This window comes from Gavialis gangeticus, unplaced genomic scaffold, assembly GCF_001723915.1.
Source record: "Gavialis gangeticus isolate Ggan-Ray unplaced genomic scaffold, GavGan_comp1, whole genome shotgun sequence".
Taxonomy (NCBI): Eukaryota; Metazoa; Chordata; order Crocodylia; family Gavialidae; genus Gavialis; species Gavialis gangeticus.
This window is the reverse complement of record NW_017729027.1, coordinates 31,381,074-31,398,485: the sequence shown is the minus strand read 5'-3', so window position 1 is coordinate 31,398,485 and position 17,412 is coordinate 31,381,074. Positions and strand designations below refer to the sequence as shown.

At 42.0% G+C, this 17,412-nt stretch overlaps 1 protein-coding gene across 1 annotated transcript in view; it reads right to left on the bottom strand.

Moving 5' to 3' along the window:
- KHDRBS2 (KH RNA binding domain containing, signal transduction associated 2) overlaps positions 1–17,412 on the bottom strand; it is a 950,986-nt gene that overhangs the window by 769,380 nt on the left and 164,194 nt on the right. Inside the window, exon 2 of the mRNA XM_019520516.1 lies at positions 2,595–2,722. Coding sequence (XP_019376061.1) covers positions 2,595–2,722 — 128 coding nt within the window. The remainder of the gene's footprint in view (positions 1–2,594; positions 2,723–17,412) is intronic.

Sequence of the window (17,412 nt, the reverse complement as noted above, 5' to 3'; positions counted from 1 at the left end):
CAGCAGAGATGGTAGCCCTTCTGAGAGCATGAATTCTGCCAAGTTTCAAGGAGATTGGTGCAGGGGTTTCTGACAAACTGTACCTCAAACTGCTGAAAGCAAAACTCGTGACATGTGTGACTTTGTGCGTGTGTTAAGGCACAGTGGGATGAAAACAGCAGGGATGGTAACCTGTAACAGGGGACCTTCCTGGTGCTCAGGCAGAAACAGCTCACAAAAGGCACAGAAAGACTGCAGACAGAGGCTTATGTGCTGTTTCTACATCCTTCCCCCAGAGCACTGTGATTGGAAGGGGACTCAGGGAAAGATCACAATCACTGGCCAGATACAGATGTCAATTTTTCCCCACCTCTGCTCCCCTTCCCTCTTCTCAGTTTGTTCCCCTGAAAGACTGCCTTCCTCACCTCCAAATCTTTTCCAAATTGATTCGGAGGCTCTGGATTCAGTGATTCGACCTGCAAACTGGGCCGAACATTTTCTGAATCAAATCGGCACACCCCTACTAATTAGTCAACTCTGCAGGAAACATCTTGTGTAAATGTTCCCATTGAGACTTAGAATAACAGATTTTAGAGGGGAAAAAACATTGTTCAGTAGTTGCATGGGATTAATCTGATGAAGATATACTTCAGTTTATTTTCTTCAAGCAAGCAGAAAGGATTGTGCCATAACTGGTACATTAATATTAGATAGTCATTGCTAATCACTGATTCAGAGATCTTTTATGCTATCTGCCACCAGCAATTTCAGGAATCAAACTGCATACACTGGGTACAGACAATTTTATAATATTCATTCTGCAGCCTGAATTTTAATATTAATTCTGCAATTTAGACACTAGAAGAATTTGTACACTGAAATTAATTCTTGTTTAGGACTAGAAATCTGCTTCTCATTCTAAAGGTGAAATGGACTCTTCAGTCTTCTTCAGTCTAGAATACTGGTACTCAGCTTATGGACTGAGAACTTATGTTCCCACATTCAGTTTTGAAAAAAAGCATAAAGTGAGTGATTTAAACCTTAAAATTGGTTTGTTGATTGGTGGGCCATGAAGAGTCCTGGCAGCCCAGGAAGATTTAAACCAATGTGTAATATATCTTTCAGTCTGGAAGCTTGGTAGGAAATCAATAAGAGAAACTTTCTGAGAAAATATTTTACACTAGTTAAAAAATAATTCCTTATCTACAATACAGATAATTTGTCTGACTGCTTAAAATCCCCAGAAATGTTTTATAACTTACATTTCTCATTAATATAACAAGTTCATTAAAGTAAATGAAGGTTAATTTAATCAACGGAGGTACTATATTTGAATAAATTATTGCATTTCTCTTTTAATAGTTTATCCTTCATTCTTCTATCTTCATGTTCTGAATAATTAGAATATCAAAGAGCTTTCATAAAGATACAGTACTATTATATTGAAAATTTCACCTATAGCATTTATACAAAATGTTACAAATCTAGGGAAAGTACCTCAGGTTATGAAGCAAGAAAGTAATTCTTTATATATCACTGTGTGCATTTCTAAGATCTTTACCATTTGGATGATTACATTATCTCAATTTTATATTCACTATTCAGGAGGTAAATGTCAGCTTGAATCACTGAATCTCAATTTTTTACACCTTTCATTTTGGTTGATAGGCTTTTTACCCGTTGTAATTTATTGCTATTACTGATGAAAGTATAAAATGAAAAGCTGAGAGTGTAATCAAGGGTAATGGTGAACCAAATACCATGTGATAATAAATCAGGAAGAAAAAAATACTCTAGAGAAAAATGAAGATGTTTACCATTTCAGTTTGAATACTGTTACAACAACTGTTTATGTAAAATACAAGTCTGAACAAAGAGAACTATATTTTCTTCTTTTATGTAAAATACTACCGCATGTCTTGGCTCTTTATTAGAGAGAGCTGTGTAGACATCCTTTGAACTTAAGAACTGACACTTATGGCTCATATGAATTCTGAATTCTTTTGTGATGTAAATTTTCATTTTAAATCACAATGCATAATAGGGAAAGGAAAAAAAAAATATTATGTGAGAAAATACTGTGGCAAAAAGATATGTGAATTTTAGAAGCATATATACTGTTAAAATCATAGCCTGTGACTATCCAACTGTCTCCCTTTAAAATTAATACAATAGGAAAACATCTTCTAGCTCTTAAGTGAAGAAACTATAACAAGAGCTGAGTAGAGACAGTTACTGAGCATAGCTTTACCTTCTTCCTCTTCAATATTTCATTCATGTTTCATCATTAAATAAAATACAACTAAAAAAATATTAAGGCAGTCAATATAAAGGCAGAACTCCCATAGCAAATCAATAATGGTGCACCTGATCCAAAACTTATTAATGTAAATGGAAAAACTCCCATTGAGTTTAATGAAGTTTTGAATTAAGGTCTTTTGTTAGGATTTGGACCACACATTGTCTAATATGCAAATAAATCCTGGTAAAAAAATTGTCATACCCAGCTATTATGTATCCCAAAGCCCTAAATATCTTTTGTAAGTCTCTGCTGTGAAAGAGTAATCATATATTAGATCATATAGTAATCATATATTAGATAACAGTCACTGTACCTTTGGATATTGTTTGACAGGAATCAGTACTCTCTCTGACAGCTTTATGTTTTTGTTGCTGATGACATCGAGGTATTTCTTTTCTTCATCTTCCTTTTTTCCATCAGAACTCTGAAATTTTTCAATTTCTGAAAAAATTAAGAAAAAGAAAATGTTATTAATTAAATGTTTAGTCTTGTCCTCAGAAATTCTATTTACCATATCAATCCTATTTTTAAAATTAAGTTAAAAGTTTGAGCTGCATACTAGCACCAGTTTGAGCTGCATGCTAGCTCCAGTTAAATTAGTGGGAGCTCTACCAGTCAATTAATAAAAACTAATATTTGACATTATGATGGAGAAGAAAACTAGAGAAATGGCATTCAAAAGCCCTCAGTGGGAACATCTACCTGAGACACTTACTGCAGTTACATAATTAGGTCGTCAGTAAAGCATCAGTGATCTACATGTGCTGAGCTATTAGGCTGGAGCAAACTAATTAACTCTACCATAGGTTAGTACTTCAGATACAAGTACTATCCTATGGTTGAGTTTACTCCACTACAACACACATGAGATACTGGATGGGCTAAAGTCAGTTCAGTGTGGGGGCTGCCTGCTGGCTAGCCCTGCACTGAAGCACCTTTGTGCTCCAGTCCCTCAAAAGCACATTGAGCTGGGTCAGAGCATCCACAAGCTGGCAGCCTGCACTGCCCCTGCTCAACATGCAAACACAGTGCCCAAAAGCAATAAACTCCAGTGCAAACTGTGCCAGAATTTATTGCGTCATATTAATACTCACATGTAGATGTGCCCAGTATTGGTCTAATTTTGTTCCCATGGAAGCAGATAATAAAACTCTCATTGTTGCCAGTGGGAATAGATACAAACCTATATTGAACAACTTACTTTTGAAAATCCCATATGTAATTAAGTAATAACTAAAGATCCACCTCAGCCTACCACAAGAAGTAGTGGATTGGCTAAGCTGGATAGCATTCTGCAATTATCATCTGGCTGAATTTAAGATTATATTTGAAACAGTTTGGCTTCAGAATGAGACCCTTCAAAGCTGAAGGATCCAAGAAGTAACATTTTCATGTAGGTCATGATTGAAGTTCAGGCCAATTTTTAGAAGTAAAGCTACTTTCTAGTATTTTTGTATCTGTTAGTGTTAAATAAAAGTTTTAATTAGGAGATATCATACTAAAATGAGAAATTCTGATGCCTTTTTCATCTTGAGCTCACAAAAATAGGGGTTAAAAGGCCATTTGTGATTGTACTGAAGTTAGAAATTCTGGAATAATACTCACTAAAATCATCTCTTAGTTTTCAGCATATATTGACTAGTGTGCCCTGCGTATTTAATTGTTAAAAAAATATAAATGACAAGACCAAAACAAGTTAGACTAAATTTCCAGTCTGAACTACAGCTGGGTGTATTAGATGACATTGTTCTATGAAAGAATAGTTTTTAAAAGTATTTGATAGTTTCCCCAAATTGGCCTAAAAATATTCTGATTGGTTTAGTTTTGAACAATGTCACATGTTGTGAAAACTGGCTGCAGCATGGTAAGCAAAGGAAAATGATAACACAGGAATATATCACATTGAAAGAATTATCTATTATCTTGACATTTTGTGATACTGTAACCATGATTAAAAGGTCAATATTAATAGTAATATCTTTATTAACAGTTTAATAGTAAATGGTAGCACCTGAGCTACTGTAAGGGCTTTCCAAACAATCATTTGAGAAGGAGCAGTTGCTAAATCATGGGGCTCCCGACTAAGTAAAGGAAGACAAGCACATAAGACAGGAGTGGAAAGGTGTCATGTTAACTTGATTTACAATAGGCTGCAAAACAAAAGTGTGCCAAAGATATCACTGTCTGTACTAACAGTGGACAAACTGCTAATCTTTTCATGCCAATCTAGTTTTATTTCAAGTCTTCATTAATCTTAAGCTCTTAAATGCCATGATAGGCTTAGAAAAACTTAGAAAAAAAACAAGACACATACAAAAAACTTGACATATGAAATTAAATTCTGAAGAGGTTTAAACAATGGTAGAAATTGGAAAATAATTTACAAGGACTCTGAGGGTATTTATAGACATGCCCCGAGAGGCACAGAGGGACGCTTTAATTAAAGCAGCCCAGAGTGTCACCTGTACCAGCATCCCTGTGTTGAAAAATGGTGGTGGGAAAGCTTTAACTAAAGCTCCTTGAACAAGCTTTAAAGCACTCTTGCCACCATTTTTCATGTTGTGCATTTAATCAAGTCTGTTCCGATGCACTGCAATTACAGTGCATCGAAGCAGCCACTCTGCAAATGTACAGATATCCTGAGAGGTTAATTTTTATCAAAACTAATAACAAAATGAGTTTGTTTGCAAAAATTGAGCCGACTACACCAGGAGAAAATGCGTGTAATACATAATATTCATCAAGAATGAGAAATCTGGAAAGCAGTCAGTAGGTATCTAGTTAAGGCATGAGTTTATAAAACAATATCTACACAAAAATTAGCCAGTGGAGGTAGAAAACATCGCATTCCAGAAAAGGGAAGTGTTGTATCATCTGTTCTACTGAGCAGTTGCAATCATACCAAGAATATTCCATTTTAGTGCATCTCATTACTCAAAAGCTAGGCAAGCTGGAAGGGGGTAAAGAAAAATGTAAATAAATGTTTAACGTTGTAAGTTTTCATTTACAATGAAAAACTAAGGAAGGGAAAAGAAAAGAAGAGGGCCAAGAACATAGCTCATTTAGAAATTGATTAAGATAAATAAACAGCAAGAAGGAGAATGAATCATTTAGAAAGGTACAAACTATCAAAAGTAGGAGTAATGGAGTGAAATTAAGGTGAGGAAAGTTTAGGTTTTATGCCATGAGAGACTTCCTATACTGAGAGCTATTAGGCTGTTCATATTCTCAAAAGCAGAGTAGGAAAAAGGTCCATCATTTTGGTCTAATAGATTATACCAGACAAAGAAAAAACAAATATACAACATAACTAATTTTAAAATATCCTGAAGGTGGACAGACATGTTCAATTCATCTTCAAAATAAATCAATGATACTATAGTTTAGAGTAGCTAGAGTTTATTATTTGTAATTTAAAGGATCATGACTTATGAGAAAAGGCTGAGTGAACTGGGCTTATTTAGTTTGGAGAAGAGAAGATTGAGAGGGGATTTTCAATTTTCACAGTACTTTTATAAACACCAATTCAGATAAAAACTTGTGCTAAAAATTCATTCTGATTTAAGCAAAAGCATAAGTGTTACTATTAATTGAGATGTTTTCCTGAATCTTAAATATTAACTAAATTATACTATTAATACCCTGTGTGGTAGTTAAATGAAATTATTGTATTCATTTCATAAACAGTAAAAGTGGCCTTGGGAAAGTAATGGGGGGAATCATTTCCAATATGAGCTTGCAAAATTAGAAACTTAATTAAGGTACACAGTAACATTCAGGTAGGTTAGGGTGAACGTTAGATCAAGTTAAAAATAATCTTAGTTATCCAATCTAAGGTAAATCATGATGGGAGACTAGTGGGAGGGTAATCAGGCTCTCTGTGGGGATCAGGATAGGCAGGTGGGGTCTGTGGGGGATGGGAGGGATCAAGGGGTTTACAGAGAGGGATTGGGGGAACTAGCATAGTTTCGGCAGGGGTTGGGGAGGTGGGGAGACAGGGGGAGTTATGAAGACCAGGAGGGTTTTGTGGGATCAGGAAAGCTAGGGGAGACTGTGGGGTGGCCTGGGACGATGAGGGGCTCTATTCCCCACCCCCTGGGACCAGGGGCTATTTTTATCCCCCTTCCCCCTATAAATGAAAACCCCTCCCCTGTAAACCAACCTATCTGTCTGCCACCCTCCCACTCTTTTACTTCCTTAGTTCCTGGCACTGGTGAATGCTGATAAGACCAGAGCCAGGAGCAGCTTGTTGGATGGGGGGTTTGGCAGGCTTGGGGTGGAGGTCTGGCTGGTACATGGGGGGGAGGGGCTGGGGGGCTAGAAATAGCCTGATTAGCTGAGGGGTGGGAGATTAGGAAAAGTGCAGTGCTGGGACTGGGGCCAGAGGCTGGACCTTCCCAGCCAAAAGCTGCTCTGGGAATTGTATAAAAGTTTAGTTAGATTGGTCTCTCCTGATCATATCTAACTTAGACTGCCTCAGAGGTACACTTAACTGATATCAGGTCAGACTTTTTTAGGCCAGTTTAAGTGTCCTGAACTTCTGTACAGTTTTCACTTAGATCCACCTAAGTAGGGATCTAAGGCTAGGTACAGACATTACACAAAAAAAACAAACAGTGTAAGTGATCAAAAAACAGTCTAAACCTGTAACAGAACAAAAATTCAGTGCATGCAGATTAGTTTAAAAATGGCCGAATCCTGTCTAAGATAGAACTGGATGGATATAGTATCAGATATGCTAGACAAATTGGAGGACTGGATGAAAAAAAAATCATGATGCTCAAAAAGGAGACGTGCAAAGTCCTGCACTTAGGACAGAAAAATCCATGCACTGCTACAGGCTGGGGGCCAACTGGCTAAGCAGCAGCTCTGCAGAAAATGACCTGGGAACAATATGTTGAATATGAACCAGCAGTGTCTCCTTGTTGTGAAGAAGGCTAACAGCATATTGGGCTGCATTAGTAGAAACATTGTCAGCAGATCAACGGAAGTGATTTATTCCCCTCTATTTTGTACTGGTGAGGCCACATCTGGAGTACTGTGTTCACTTTTGGGCTTACTAGAGAAAGAATGTAGACAAATTGCAGTCAGCCCAGTGGAGGACACTGAAAATGGTTAGAGGGCTGGGGAACATAACTTATGAGAAAAGGATGAGTGAACTGGGCTTATTTAGTTTGGAGAAGAGAAGATTGAGAGGGGATGTAATAGCAGCCTTCAAGTACCTGAAGGGTGGTTACAAAGAGGATAAAGCTAGACTGTTCTCCACGATGGCAGATAAACAGAACAAGAAGAAATGGTCTCAAATTGCATTCCCTGCAGGAAAGGAATTTTAGGTTAGATACTAGGAAAAACTCTCTCGCTAGGAGGGTAGTAAAGCACTGGAACAGGTTACCCAGATCGGTGGTGGAATCTCCATCCTTGGAAGTTTTAAGACCCAGCTAGATAAAGCCTTGGCTGGGATCATATAGTTAGAGATGGTCCTGCTTTAAGCGGGCAGTTGAACTGGACGACCTCCTGAGGTCCCTTCCAACTGTAATTTTCAATGATTCTGAGATTCTATGATTTAATCAATTTAGGTAAAAACCAACCTATCAAACTTCTGTCCCAGGGCCCCTCCTGACTGAAGTTAGGTCACAGTCCTCTGGCATCCCAGGCAGCTTTGCAATTTCCCCACTAACACCCCTTCACATGGTGGGTGGGCTAGCCTCTGTCCATGCTTATCTCCTCTGGCCAAGCACTAGGCCAGCCCTGCTCCCAGGCTGTCGCAGAGCTAAGGCAGCAAAATCTCTGCTCTTCAGCCCTGTGTCCTGACTTCACCTGTTAGCTTGGCCAGGCAGTGGGGTTAGGCAGGGGTAAAGTGGAAGCCCCCATCCTCACCACCCCCTCCATCCCCCTCAGGCAGCACAATTTAAGGGGGCCATGAAGTGGGAGCTTCTGCCATTCCTCACTGCCTGGCCCATGTGGACAGTGTGGCTTTTCTCCACAGCCCTGGCCCCCCATCAGCTGTCTGTGGTGGAGGGGGGAAGGGGGAAAGTGGAGGCCCCTAACCTGGTGTCCCCCCCAAGTCAGCACAGCTAGCAGGCTAGGGCAGGGGCATTTGCTTTCCCTCCCCCTTCCCACTGCTGACAGCTGGCAGGGAGATGGGGCCATGGAAAGCAGGCACGCTGGGCCAGGCAGTGAGGAAAGGCGGAAGCACCTGCCATGCAGACATCCCCAGCTGTGCTTGCTTGGAGGGGGGCTCCAATTTCCCATCCTCTCCACCTGCCACTAGGAGGTGGGGGACAGGGCTATGGATAGAATCTGTGCTGGCCAGGCAGTGATGAAGGGTGGGAAGCCACTGCCACTCAGACCCAGCCCCACCAGACCAAACCTTGGCTTTTCCCTTCTCTCCCACCACTTCTGGTTGACTTCTGGCAGCCAGCCACTGATGTGGGGAGCAGGGCTGGGGACAAATTCTGTGGTTTACCTTTACAATGAGGCTGGCTGCCCCAGGGCTTCCCAAATCTCTCTCTCTAATGACCTCCCGGTGTCTGTGGTCACTGCCTTATGGGCTTATTGTGTCTCCAATCCACTCCTACACCACACCCCTTGCCTTACAGGTGTAATCACTCACTGTTGTTCCTTGCTGCTGTTTGCTTTTTGTCCTCATACTCTCAGCCCCTCCATCTGGACTCTGGACCCCTCCCAGGGTCCTTAGGAACCTCCTCCTCCCCTTAGTTCCACCCAAAACCTTCAGACTGATTCTTCCCATCCTATCAGGCATTTAGAGCTGCAGCCTTCCTGTTGGGCAATATTTCTTCACCAGCCTCCAGGTCTTACTGCTAGTTTCTTTCAGGGCTGGGACTTAGATTTCTCATGCCCAGCCCTCTAGCTAATCACCAGGTGAGGCTCTCATTAGCCCACCTTTGACTTGGCTGCCCTCAATAATCTCTGGCAAGCTGGGAGGCATATGGGAATACCTCTCCCCTTCCTCCACCTTCTGGCTTCAGCCAATGCAGACATCTGCATGTCTCCCCTGCCACCAAGGGGTGAACGTGTTCTGTTCCCTCCTGATCCAACCTTAGAGAAAGCTACATGGCTTAGAGAAAGTCACGAAGGTTTGATCAATTCTGCCTCAGGTTTTTTGTATGTTTGCACTTACTCTAAGGGAAAGGTTCACACCTGGGTGAACTAAGTTTGATGGGGTGACCATTTTTAATGTGATCTAACCTCTCCCTAACCTTCCTGAGCATTTGTATGTATCATAAGCTTCATGATTTTCAAAGAAGCTAACAACTATTGGCTTTCCTAGACTACTCATTACCTCTAAAAGTCCTGTTTATAATCCTGGGAAATAGATTCTCTTACACAGTATATTAAAGAAAAATGCCCAAAGCACCTTCTTCAGAACATCAATATGAGTATTTACCCTGTATACACTTTTAAAAAAATAAAAATTTAAGTGAGAAGGTTTATTCGTTCCCACTTTTAGCAGAAGATACCTTGCTCAGAAGCTGTACTGTTAAAACAATTTAAATCTTCCTGCAATGTAGAGTATATCTGACCGATTTCATTGGGTAAATATTAAGCATTTTGTTTGGACATAAAGAATTATAGTGTGTATATAGATTGTTAAACCAGTCCAAGAATAGAAATATCAGTTATTGAACTGTATTTCCTTCTATTGGTGTCACACATGATGCCATTTTACATCAAAATTGCTGCTATTAACAATAGGACCAATTACATCAATTCTAATTGAAAAAGCTCAAGGCCAAAAATCCGTTCTTTACTTCATATTGTATTACATCTCAACTAATCACAGGTGACTATTGTGTTTTAAATTGAGTTATTCTAGATTTATCCTGAGAAAAGTGAGGGAAAAATTGTCCTTCATTGTCCTTTATTTTTGCCGCTTATTATTCATACAACCCATATTTGTCATTTCAGAGCACAGTACAACAAACAAATTATGCTATTTCACTGAGCACTTCTAATGTACTTTAGTTCTCCTGCACTGATTAGCAGCATAAACAAGATCCTGGCCCCACTGAAGTCAATGATAAAGCTCTTGTTAACCTAAATGCCATTAGAATTTTTATCAAAAAAAAAGAAAAATGTAGAGACTCTAAAACGATAGAGGCATTTTGTATGTATTAACTTACTATTGATGTAGCTTTTCACTGTACAAGTCCTCAGTGGGTGCATCTACATGAGACGCTGCTGCTAAGTGGTTACTGCACATTTATTTAGTACGTGATTATACATATAATCATTCTGATTATATATAATCAAGTACTAAATATAATATATATTCCTAAATATAATATATAATCAAGAATATACATATAATACATAGTCAACTACTAAATAAATCTGCAGTAACTGGAGTTACTGTGCAGTGTACTGGCAATCCCCTTTTAAGTAATGCTACTGTGCAGTAACCTAATAATACTGTGCAGTAGCATACTAGCACTACTGATGCTGTGCTGTAGCTGAATAATACTGCACAGTAGCACTACACAGTCAGCATCTTGTGTAGATGAGTCCAGTGAATTCCAAAGGATTTTGGTTTATAGTTTAGAAACCCTACTACTTTTTTTAGACATGCAGAGTTCTGTACAATGTATTTCAGTTATGTATACACTTGAATAGTTAATTAAAAAGGAACTTCTTTTAATTACATTAAAAAGGAACTTCTTTACCTCACCAGTTCCCCAAGACAATCCATATATTGTCACCAGTTCCCCAAGACAATCCATGAAGAAACGAGTTCCTGGTGATGTTTATATTGCTCTTTGCACCAAATATATCGCTGATAAGAGAGGTGCACTTGCACTTTGCCCTATCACTAAGGGACTAATCATGCTGCTGATACATAATTGAGTGGCTGAGTTTGGGTTCTGGAATCAGTTGTCTTCCTCACTGTATTCAGTTCTCTGTTATTAATAGAATTAAAGGCTGTCCACCAACCTCCCTTTTTATAGTACAACTTGTTTTAGAGCAAAAGCCTAACATAAAGACCACCTACTATTTAAAGGAGTGGTTCTCAGTTCTTTTGGACTTGAGGCAACCCTCCACTGCATAGTTTATTGAGCGTCACCCAATTTCAGAACGAATGTATATGTTACAGTTATTTTTTCTCTGCAGCGGGGCTAGGCAGTTAAGAATGAGGGATTGGCCAGGCAGGTACAAGCTTGAGTCTGCACCCATCTGCTTATCTCCTCACACCTCACTTATTTCCTCGTGCTTCAAGCCTTTCAAAGGATCTGGCAGCACCTCTAAGTGCTGTAGCACCCTGGTTGAGAATCAGTGATTTAAAGGCTTCAGTAAGACCTGATCTAAAAATTATTGAAGTCAATGGGAAGTAACTGCTTGCACTAAAAAAGGGTGCTCTGCTACTCAGAGGAGATGCAACAAATTCACGAGGAAACTAAAAATATAAAGACTATGTGGTGGAAGGAGCCCTCTGTTCATAGCAACACACATTTGAGAACGTACTCACAAATTCAAACTGTATTTTGATTTTTTATCAATATAACTATTAGACATTTTGTGTTTACTAAAATTCTGGAGGTAAGGTCTTAAGAGATAAGGTAAAAATTTGAAGAGGGAAAGTTTTTGAGCATCAATGTTGATCCAATACAAAGAAAAATGAGAAACCCAATGGAACATTTTCACCAATACCGATCTTATGAGGCATAAAGGGGAAAAGAAATCATCCCTGAGGAAAACTTCACACATTTTCCACCCACTTCTCCTTCAAGCTAACTGAATTATAGCAAGGAGACAGACAGCTATTCAATTACCTCCTACAGTACTTGTCAATCCCACAAAACACTTCATTTTTGCCTTTCATCAGCAATACATGCAGTACTCTTTCACTTTCCTTCTGTTCAGTTCACATGCATCTCTCTTAATGGGAAAAAAAACACACAGGGCATGTCCACACATACAGGCATGTGTGCTTGTAGCAGCTCATATAGAAGCAGCACAATGCCAGGGATTTTTGCCTCAGCACATGTGCCTGAACATGCACTTTGGTGTCAGGCAAGTTGTGCCATTGGGGCAGAATAACCCTGCCCAGCTCATCCTGGATCTGCAGCTGGGGGGAGCTAGAGCCCAGGGCCAGCACCTGTGCTGGCCCTAGCAGTATAAAAACTTGCCCTCTGCTGGCCCCAGCAGTAGAAAAAGTTACTCTGGAAAGCAGCTCATGGCTACTTGCTTTCAGGAGCTTTTGGGGTGGTCAACCTCCTCCTGGCCCTGGCCAAGTGGACACTGTACATGATCAGGAAGGAGGCTCTGGCTAGGAAGGTGCCCAGGGACTGTGAGGCTGCTTTCCTCTCTGGTCCACACATGCAGAGCACCACTGTGTGGTGTCTACTGGCTCTTTGAACACCTTTTATGACTATGGGGCTCTGCTCAATGTCCCCCTCAGGAGCACCCATTTTCATGTTTTGACCCTTTGACCCTCATGTCACTTCTGTCCCGTTTTTTGCCTTTGTTGTCCCAAAAATTTAGTTGTGTCATGCAGCCATTGGTCCCATATAGTAGGGGCTACTAGTTAGCAGGTGGGCTTTAGGGCCTATGGTAAACTGGATGCTACAAATAGACAGGAGCTTCTGGGGCCCAGCCATTTGGTATCTGGGGACACTAGCCCCTTATACCAGCTGGACTAGGCTGAAGCAGCCCTAACCTAGAGTTCCCTGCATCTCCTACCCACTACAGCAGTCTGGCAGTGGTGGCTGCTGCCTGGATATGACCTGCTGCAACCTGTAACAGTATGTGACCCCAAGACTATGCATCTGCCAGACCCGGATGGGGACTGCACAGCTGCAGTGGAGGTGCCTCCACCTCTGGGCCTGCTGCCAGTGGGCTTTGGCTGCACAGTTGGCCTTTGTGCAGCACTGCTGCTGTGTGTGCTCCCACCCTGCCATCTAGGCAGCTATTGTCTGGAAGATGTTCTCAGCATGATGGCCTTCTTTGAACTGTCACAGCATATCCTCCTGGCTCCAAATGGCCAGGAGATAAGCCACCTCATTTGCCCTCCAGCTGGGTCCCAGGTGCCATCCCTGAGCAGGCTCCTATCCCTGGATCCTGCCACTTGCCTCATCAGCAGGAATCCTGGTGTTCCCTATTTAAAACAGCAAATTCTCTAATAAAAAAATCCCAAATTCACTATTTAAAATACCCCAAAATTCATGTTCATCCACAATTAGAACAAAAGATCACTAGATCAGTTGGGCAATATTTTGTTGATATATTTACAATTTTAAAGCAATTTGGAAGCCTACCAGTGCATCTATCACTATCATCATAATAAAATAAATTCAAAATATTTATATGCTTTGATGTTTGCTTTAGCTTTCTTATCTTATCACAGGGGGCACTTGAGCAGGAGTGGACTTGAGCAGGGGCCGCCACATGCCAACTCCCTAACCCACCACCCGCGGCTCCACCGGCAGCAGCCAGCATGTCTGTGGCCTGCCTCCAGGTACAGCAGCAGCATGGCTCTGTCTGACTCAGGTTCTGTACATGCTGAACAGACCCAGCCTGGCCCGCCCCACTAGGACACGGTTTTCCCAGTCTTGTCCAAAGCTGTGCACTATGGGGTGGGCTGGGCTGGGTCTGTTCAGCATGTACGGAGCCCGCATCAGGCAGTGCCACACTGCTGCTGTGCCTGCAGCCAGGCCATGATCACATTGGCTGCTGCCTCTAGTGCTCCAGGGGTGGGTGGGAGGATCAGCATGTGGCCAGCCTCTGCTCAAGCCCCCTCTGGGGGCCCAGCACTGCTCACAGGGACTCTGCATCGTGCCAGGCTGAGTCCTGCCTCCATGTGCTCTGGCCCAACTCTATGGAGACCAGGCCTGGCAAAATGTGTGGTCCCTGTGAGTGATGCCAGGCCCCTGGGTGAAAGCCCAAGTATCCCGTGCTGCCTGAAGGTGCACGACCCTGTGACAAGCGGCACAGGCAGCTCTGGGTCTGAGGCAACTGAGGCCACTTCACTCCATGGGGGGGCTCTGGCAGACATGGGCCCTGCTGGGTCTGTGGGGCAGGGGGGCTTTGTGCCCTGAGGGAGAACCATGTTGCTTGACCAGCGCCCCCCACTCCCACCTTTAGTCCCTACTTACCAAAGACAGCACACAGGGCATACCACAGCCTTCAACACTCCTGCTTGTTCCCTTGCATGCAGAGGGAGCATGCTAGAGCAGCAGGTGCACTATAGAGATGCTCTGGCTGGAACTCCAGAGCATCCAGTCAGAGCAACTCTGGAGTTCCCAAGTTAGGGACTGTGTCTTGCCCTGCTTTTTCTTCATGGAGGTTTTTTTTTTTTAGTTTGATCCCACCCTGCAAATATGCAACTCTATGGAAAGGACTTTGGAGACTTGGTAGACCACAGACTCAGTATGAGTCTACGGTGTGATACAGCCACACAAAAGGCCAATGTGGTTTTATGCTGCATCAATAGAAGCATTAGGTGCAAGACTCGTGAGCTGATAATCATAGAATCATAGAAAATTAAGGTTGGACAAGACCTCAGGAACTCATCTAGTCCAATCCCCTGGTCAAAGCAGGACCATCCCCAGCTAGATCATCCCAGACAAGGCTGTGTCTAGCTGGTTCTTAAAAACCTCAAAGCATGGAGAGCCCAAAACCTCTCTGGGTAACCTGTTCCAGTGTTTTACTACCCTCCTAGTGAGAAAATTCTTCTTAATATCTAACCTAAACTTCCCTTGCTGCAACTTGAGACTGTTGCTCCTTGTTCTGTCATAATGCCTCTCTACTTGGCCTCATCTGGAAACACTGAGTGTCCTTTCTGAATTTTACAGAATTTTATAGAAGGGAAACACCCTTTTTCTCTCTTTACCAGACTGATCTATTGACTGAAAGAATGAATGGCTCTTGCTCTTTAAAAATTATCTGTTTTACTTTTACAGTTCCGATAAAATGATGTTAATTATAGTTCACTTCAATGTACTTGACATCTATTACAAAACTTGTGTCAGGAATATAGTTTTTCCATTAAGTTTAGGCATTCTACAGTAGAAACATTCTTTGCTATACTTAAAGTCATGTCAAAACTTGTCAAAAAATAATGTTCTTCCTGTCATCCTGTCCAAGCTACCACAAAATGGAAGCTACACATACCTTCCTCAGCTGTCAACATTTGCTTTCCATTTAGAAGAACCATGCAAGCACTTACCTAGATTCTTTAAAGGGAGCAGGCATTTCATTTTCTTGTGTCTGCAGTAGTAGCATTGTTTCATTAAAAAAAAAAAGCTGCTAACACAAATTCAGGCTATTTTCAGAACTGGTTTATTTCCAGAATTAGACTAATTTACATTTCATCTGTAAAAAATACCATTAACCTCTTGTGATACACATAGGAATGTGTATCTATTATAACACTTACATTTTGTGCATACATGCTGGGTAGGTCATGCTCTCTTCTCATAGTCATTTGGTCCTTCACTCTAAGGACTATCATAGATGCATCTGTCCCAGAGTTTATGGGGATGTACATATGATTTATTTACCACATACATGATGCAGGCACTAAACAAATGGAAAGGCCTTAATCCAAAAAACATGAATCACAATAATCTCATTTAACTATATAGGTACCTACGTTTTCACAAGTACAGTTCCCTAGAGTTCTGTTACTCCAAATATCTATAGGTCAGGGGTGGGCAAAATGGTGGATCCAACCAGCAGTTGGACTCCGCTTGCCAGCAAGCCCTGCCTGTATAGCTCCCGATTGGTCTCCGTGAAGTCTGGACAGGCAGGAGCTGCATAAGCACAGTGTGTAGCTAGGTGGAGAGCTGCTCTGGGGCTGGGATCTTGGGGCAGTGATAGCACGGGGCTGCAGCAGAGCCACAATCCACTCCCTGCACGCCGCTGCCCACAGAAACCTCATCTGTCACAAGGGGTATCATAGTGTTGTCCCAGTCCTGGTCCTCCCAAGATCCCAAAGTCTCCCCAGCTCCACCCACCCATCTCGTTCTTGGCTTCAGCCCCATCAGAGCCATCCAGTTCTGAGTCCTGCCCCTACCGGTAGGTGTGGTACAGCTGGGGTGGATCCAGCAGCGGCAGCCAGAAGGAGCTCGCATCACAGGGTCTGCAAGGAAATGGAGTCTGCCATGGGCCTGATCTAGCCTTTTGCCCACCCCTGCTATAGGCACTGCTACCTTGGCAGACTTAAGTGGCTCAGTGCCTGTCTCAAATGACAGAGTTAACTAGCATTAAGAAGCTAGTTATCCCTCTGCCTAAGACCCCTGAGGTTTGCCTGATAATGCCACACCTGATACTACCAGCATTAAGTTCAGCACAGAACACAGCTGAACACAGCAGAACACAGCTGTGTTCTGTTCTGTTCTGTTCAGCACAGAACACAGCAAGTATACCATGCTTGTTTGACAAAATGTCCAGAAGATGTGATGCTTCTATTGCCACCTACCTTTTAAATAAGATCCTACTGGTGATACCTTTTTTTTAGACCCTTCTTGAAAAGTTCTCCTACTTCATAGAGTGACCTAATGACCAGTTTAGAGACTAATCTCACATCAGAGTATTTTTCACCCCTTCTGTTGAAGCTATGACATTGTGTAGGAAAGAATGTAGGATTCTCTGAATCAGGATAAAAAGCAGCACAAGAATGCACATAACCCTCTCATCCCAATGACAGGAGCATGCACCTGGAAGAGAGGGTTCCAATCCCTGCTCCCACAGCTTTTTATGCATTTTTTCACCAAAATTCATTCAGATGTGTGCATGGGTGTTAACCATTACCTTTCCCATATGTCAAATGCTCTTAAAATAGGAGCATCCACTTGAAAACTAGGAAAACACAAGTGATGTGCACTTTGAGTGTCTCAAAGTTATGCCTCTTCAGGTGAGGATTAGCTCCAGCTGATGTTAGACAGCTTGTGTTGTAGGAATGTTAGTCTGCTCCATGGCACCAATACCAATAATTTGGGGACTCCAGTTCCCAGAATGCACTGCCACCAGCATCTTTGCCCCCCACATATCACCCAGAACTCTGGAGCTGTAGAATGTGAGCCAGGGGGATCTGGGCAACTGCGAGTAGAGACCACCAAGGAGCAGGGGGTATGAGGGTGGAGGCTGGTAAGATAGCAGCTGCCAGGGAGCCA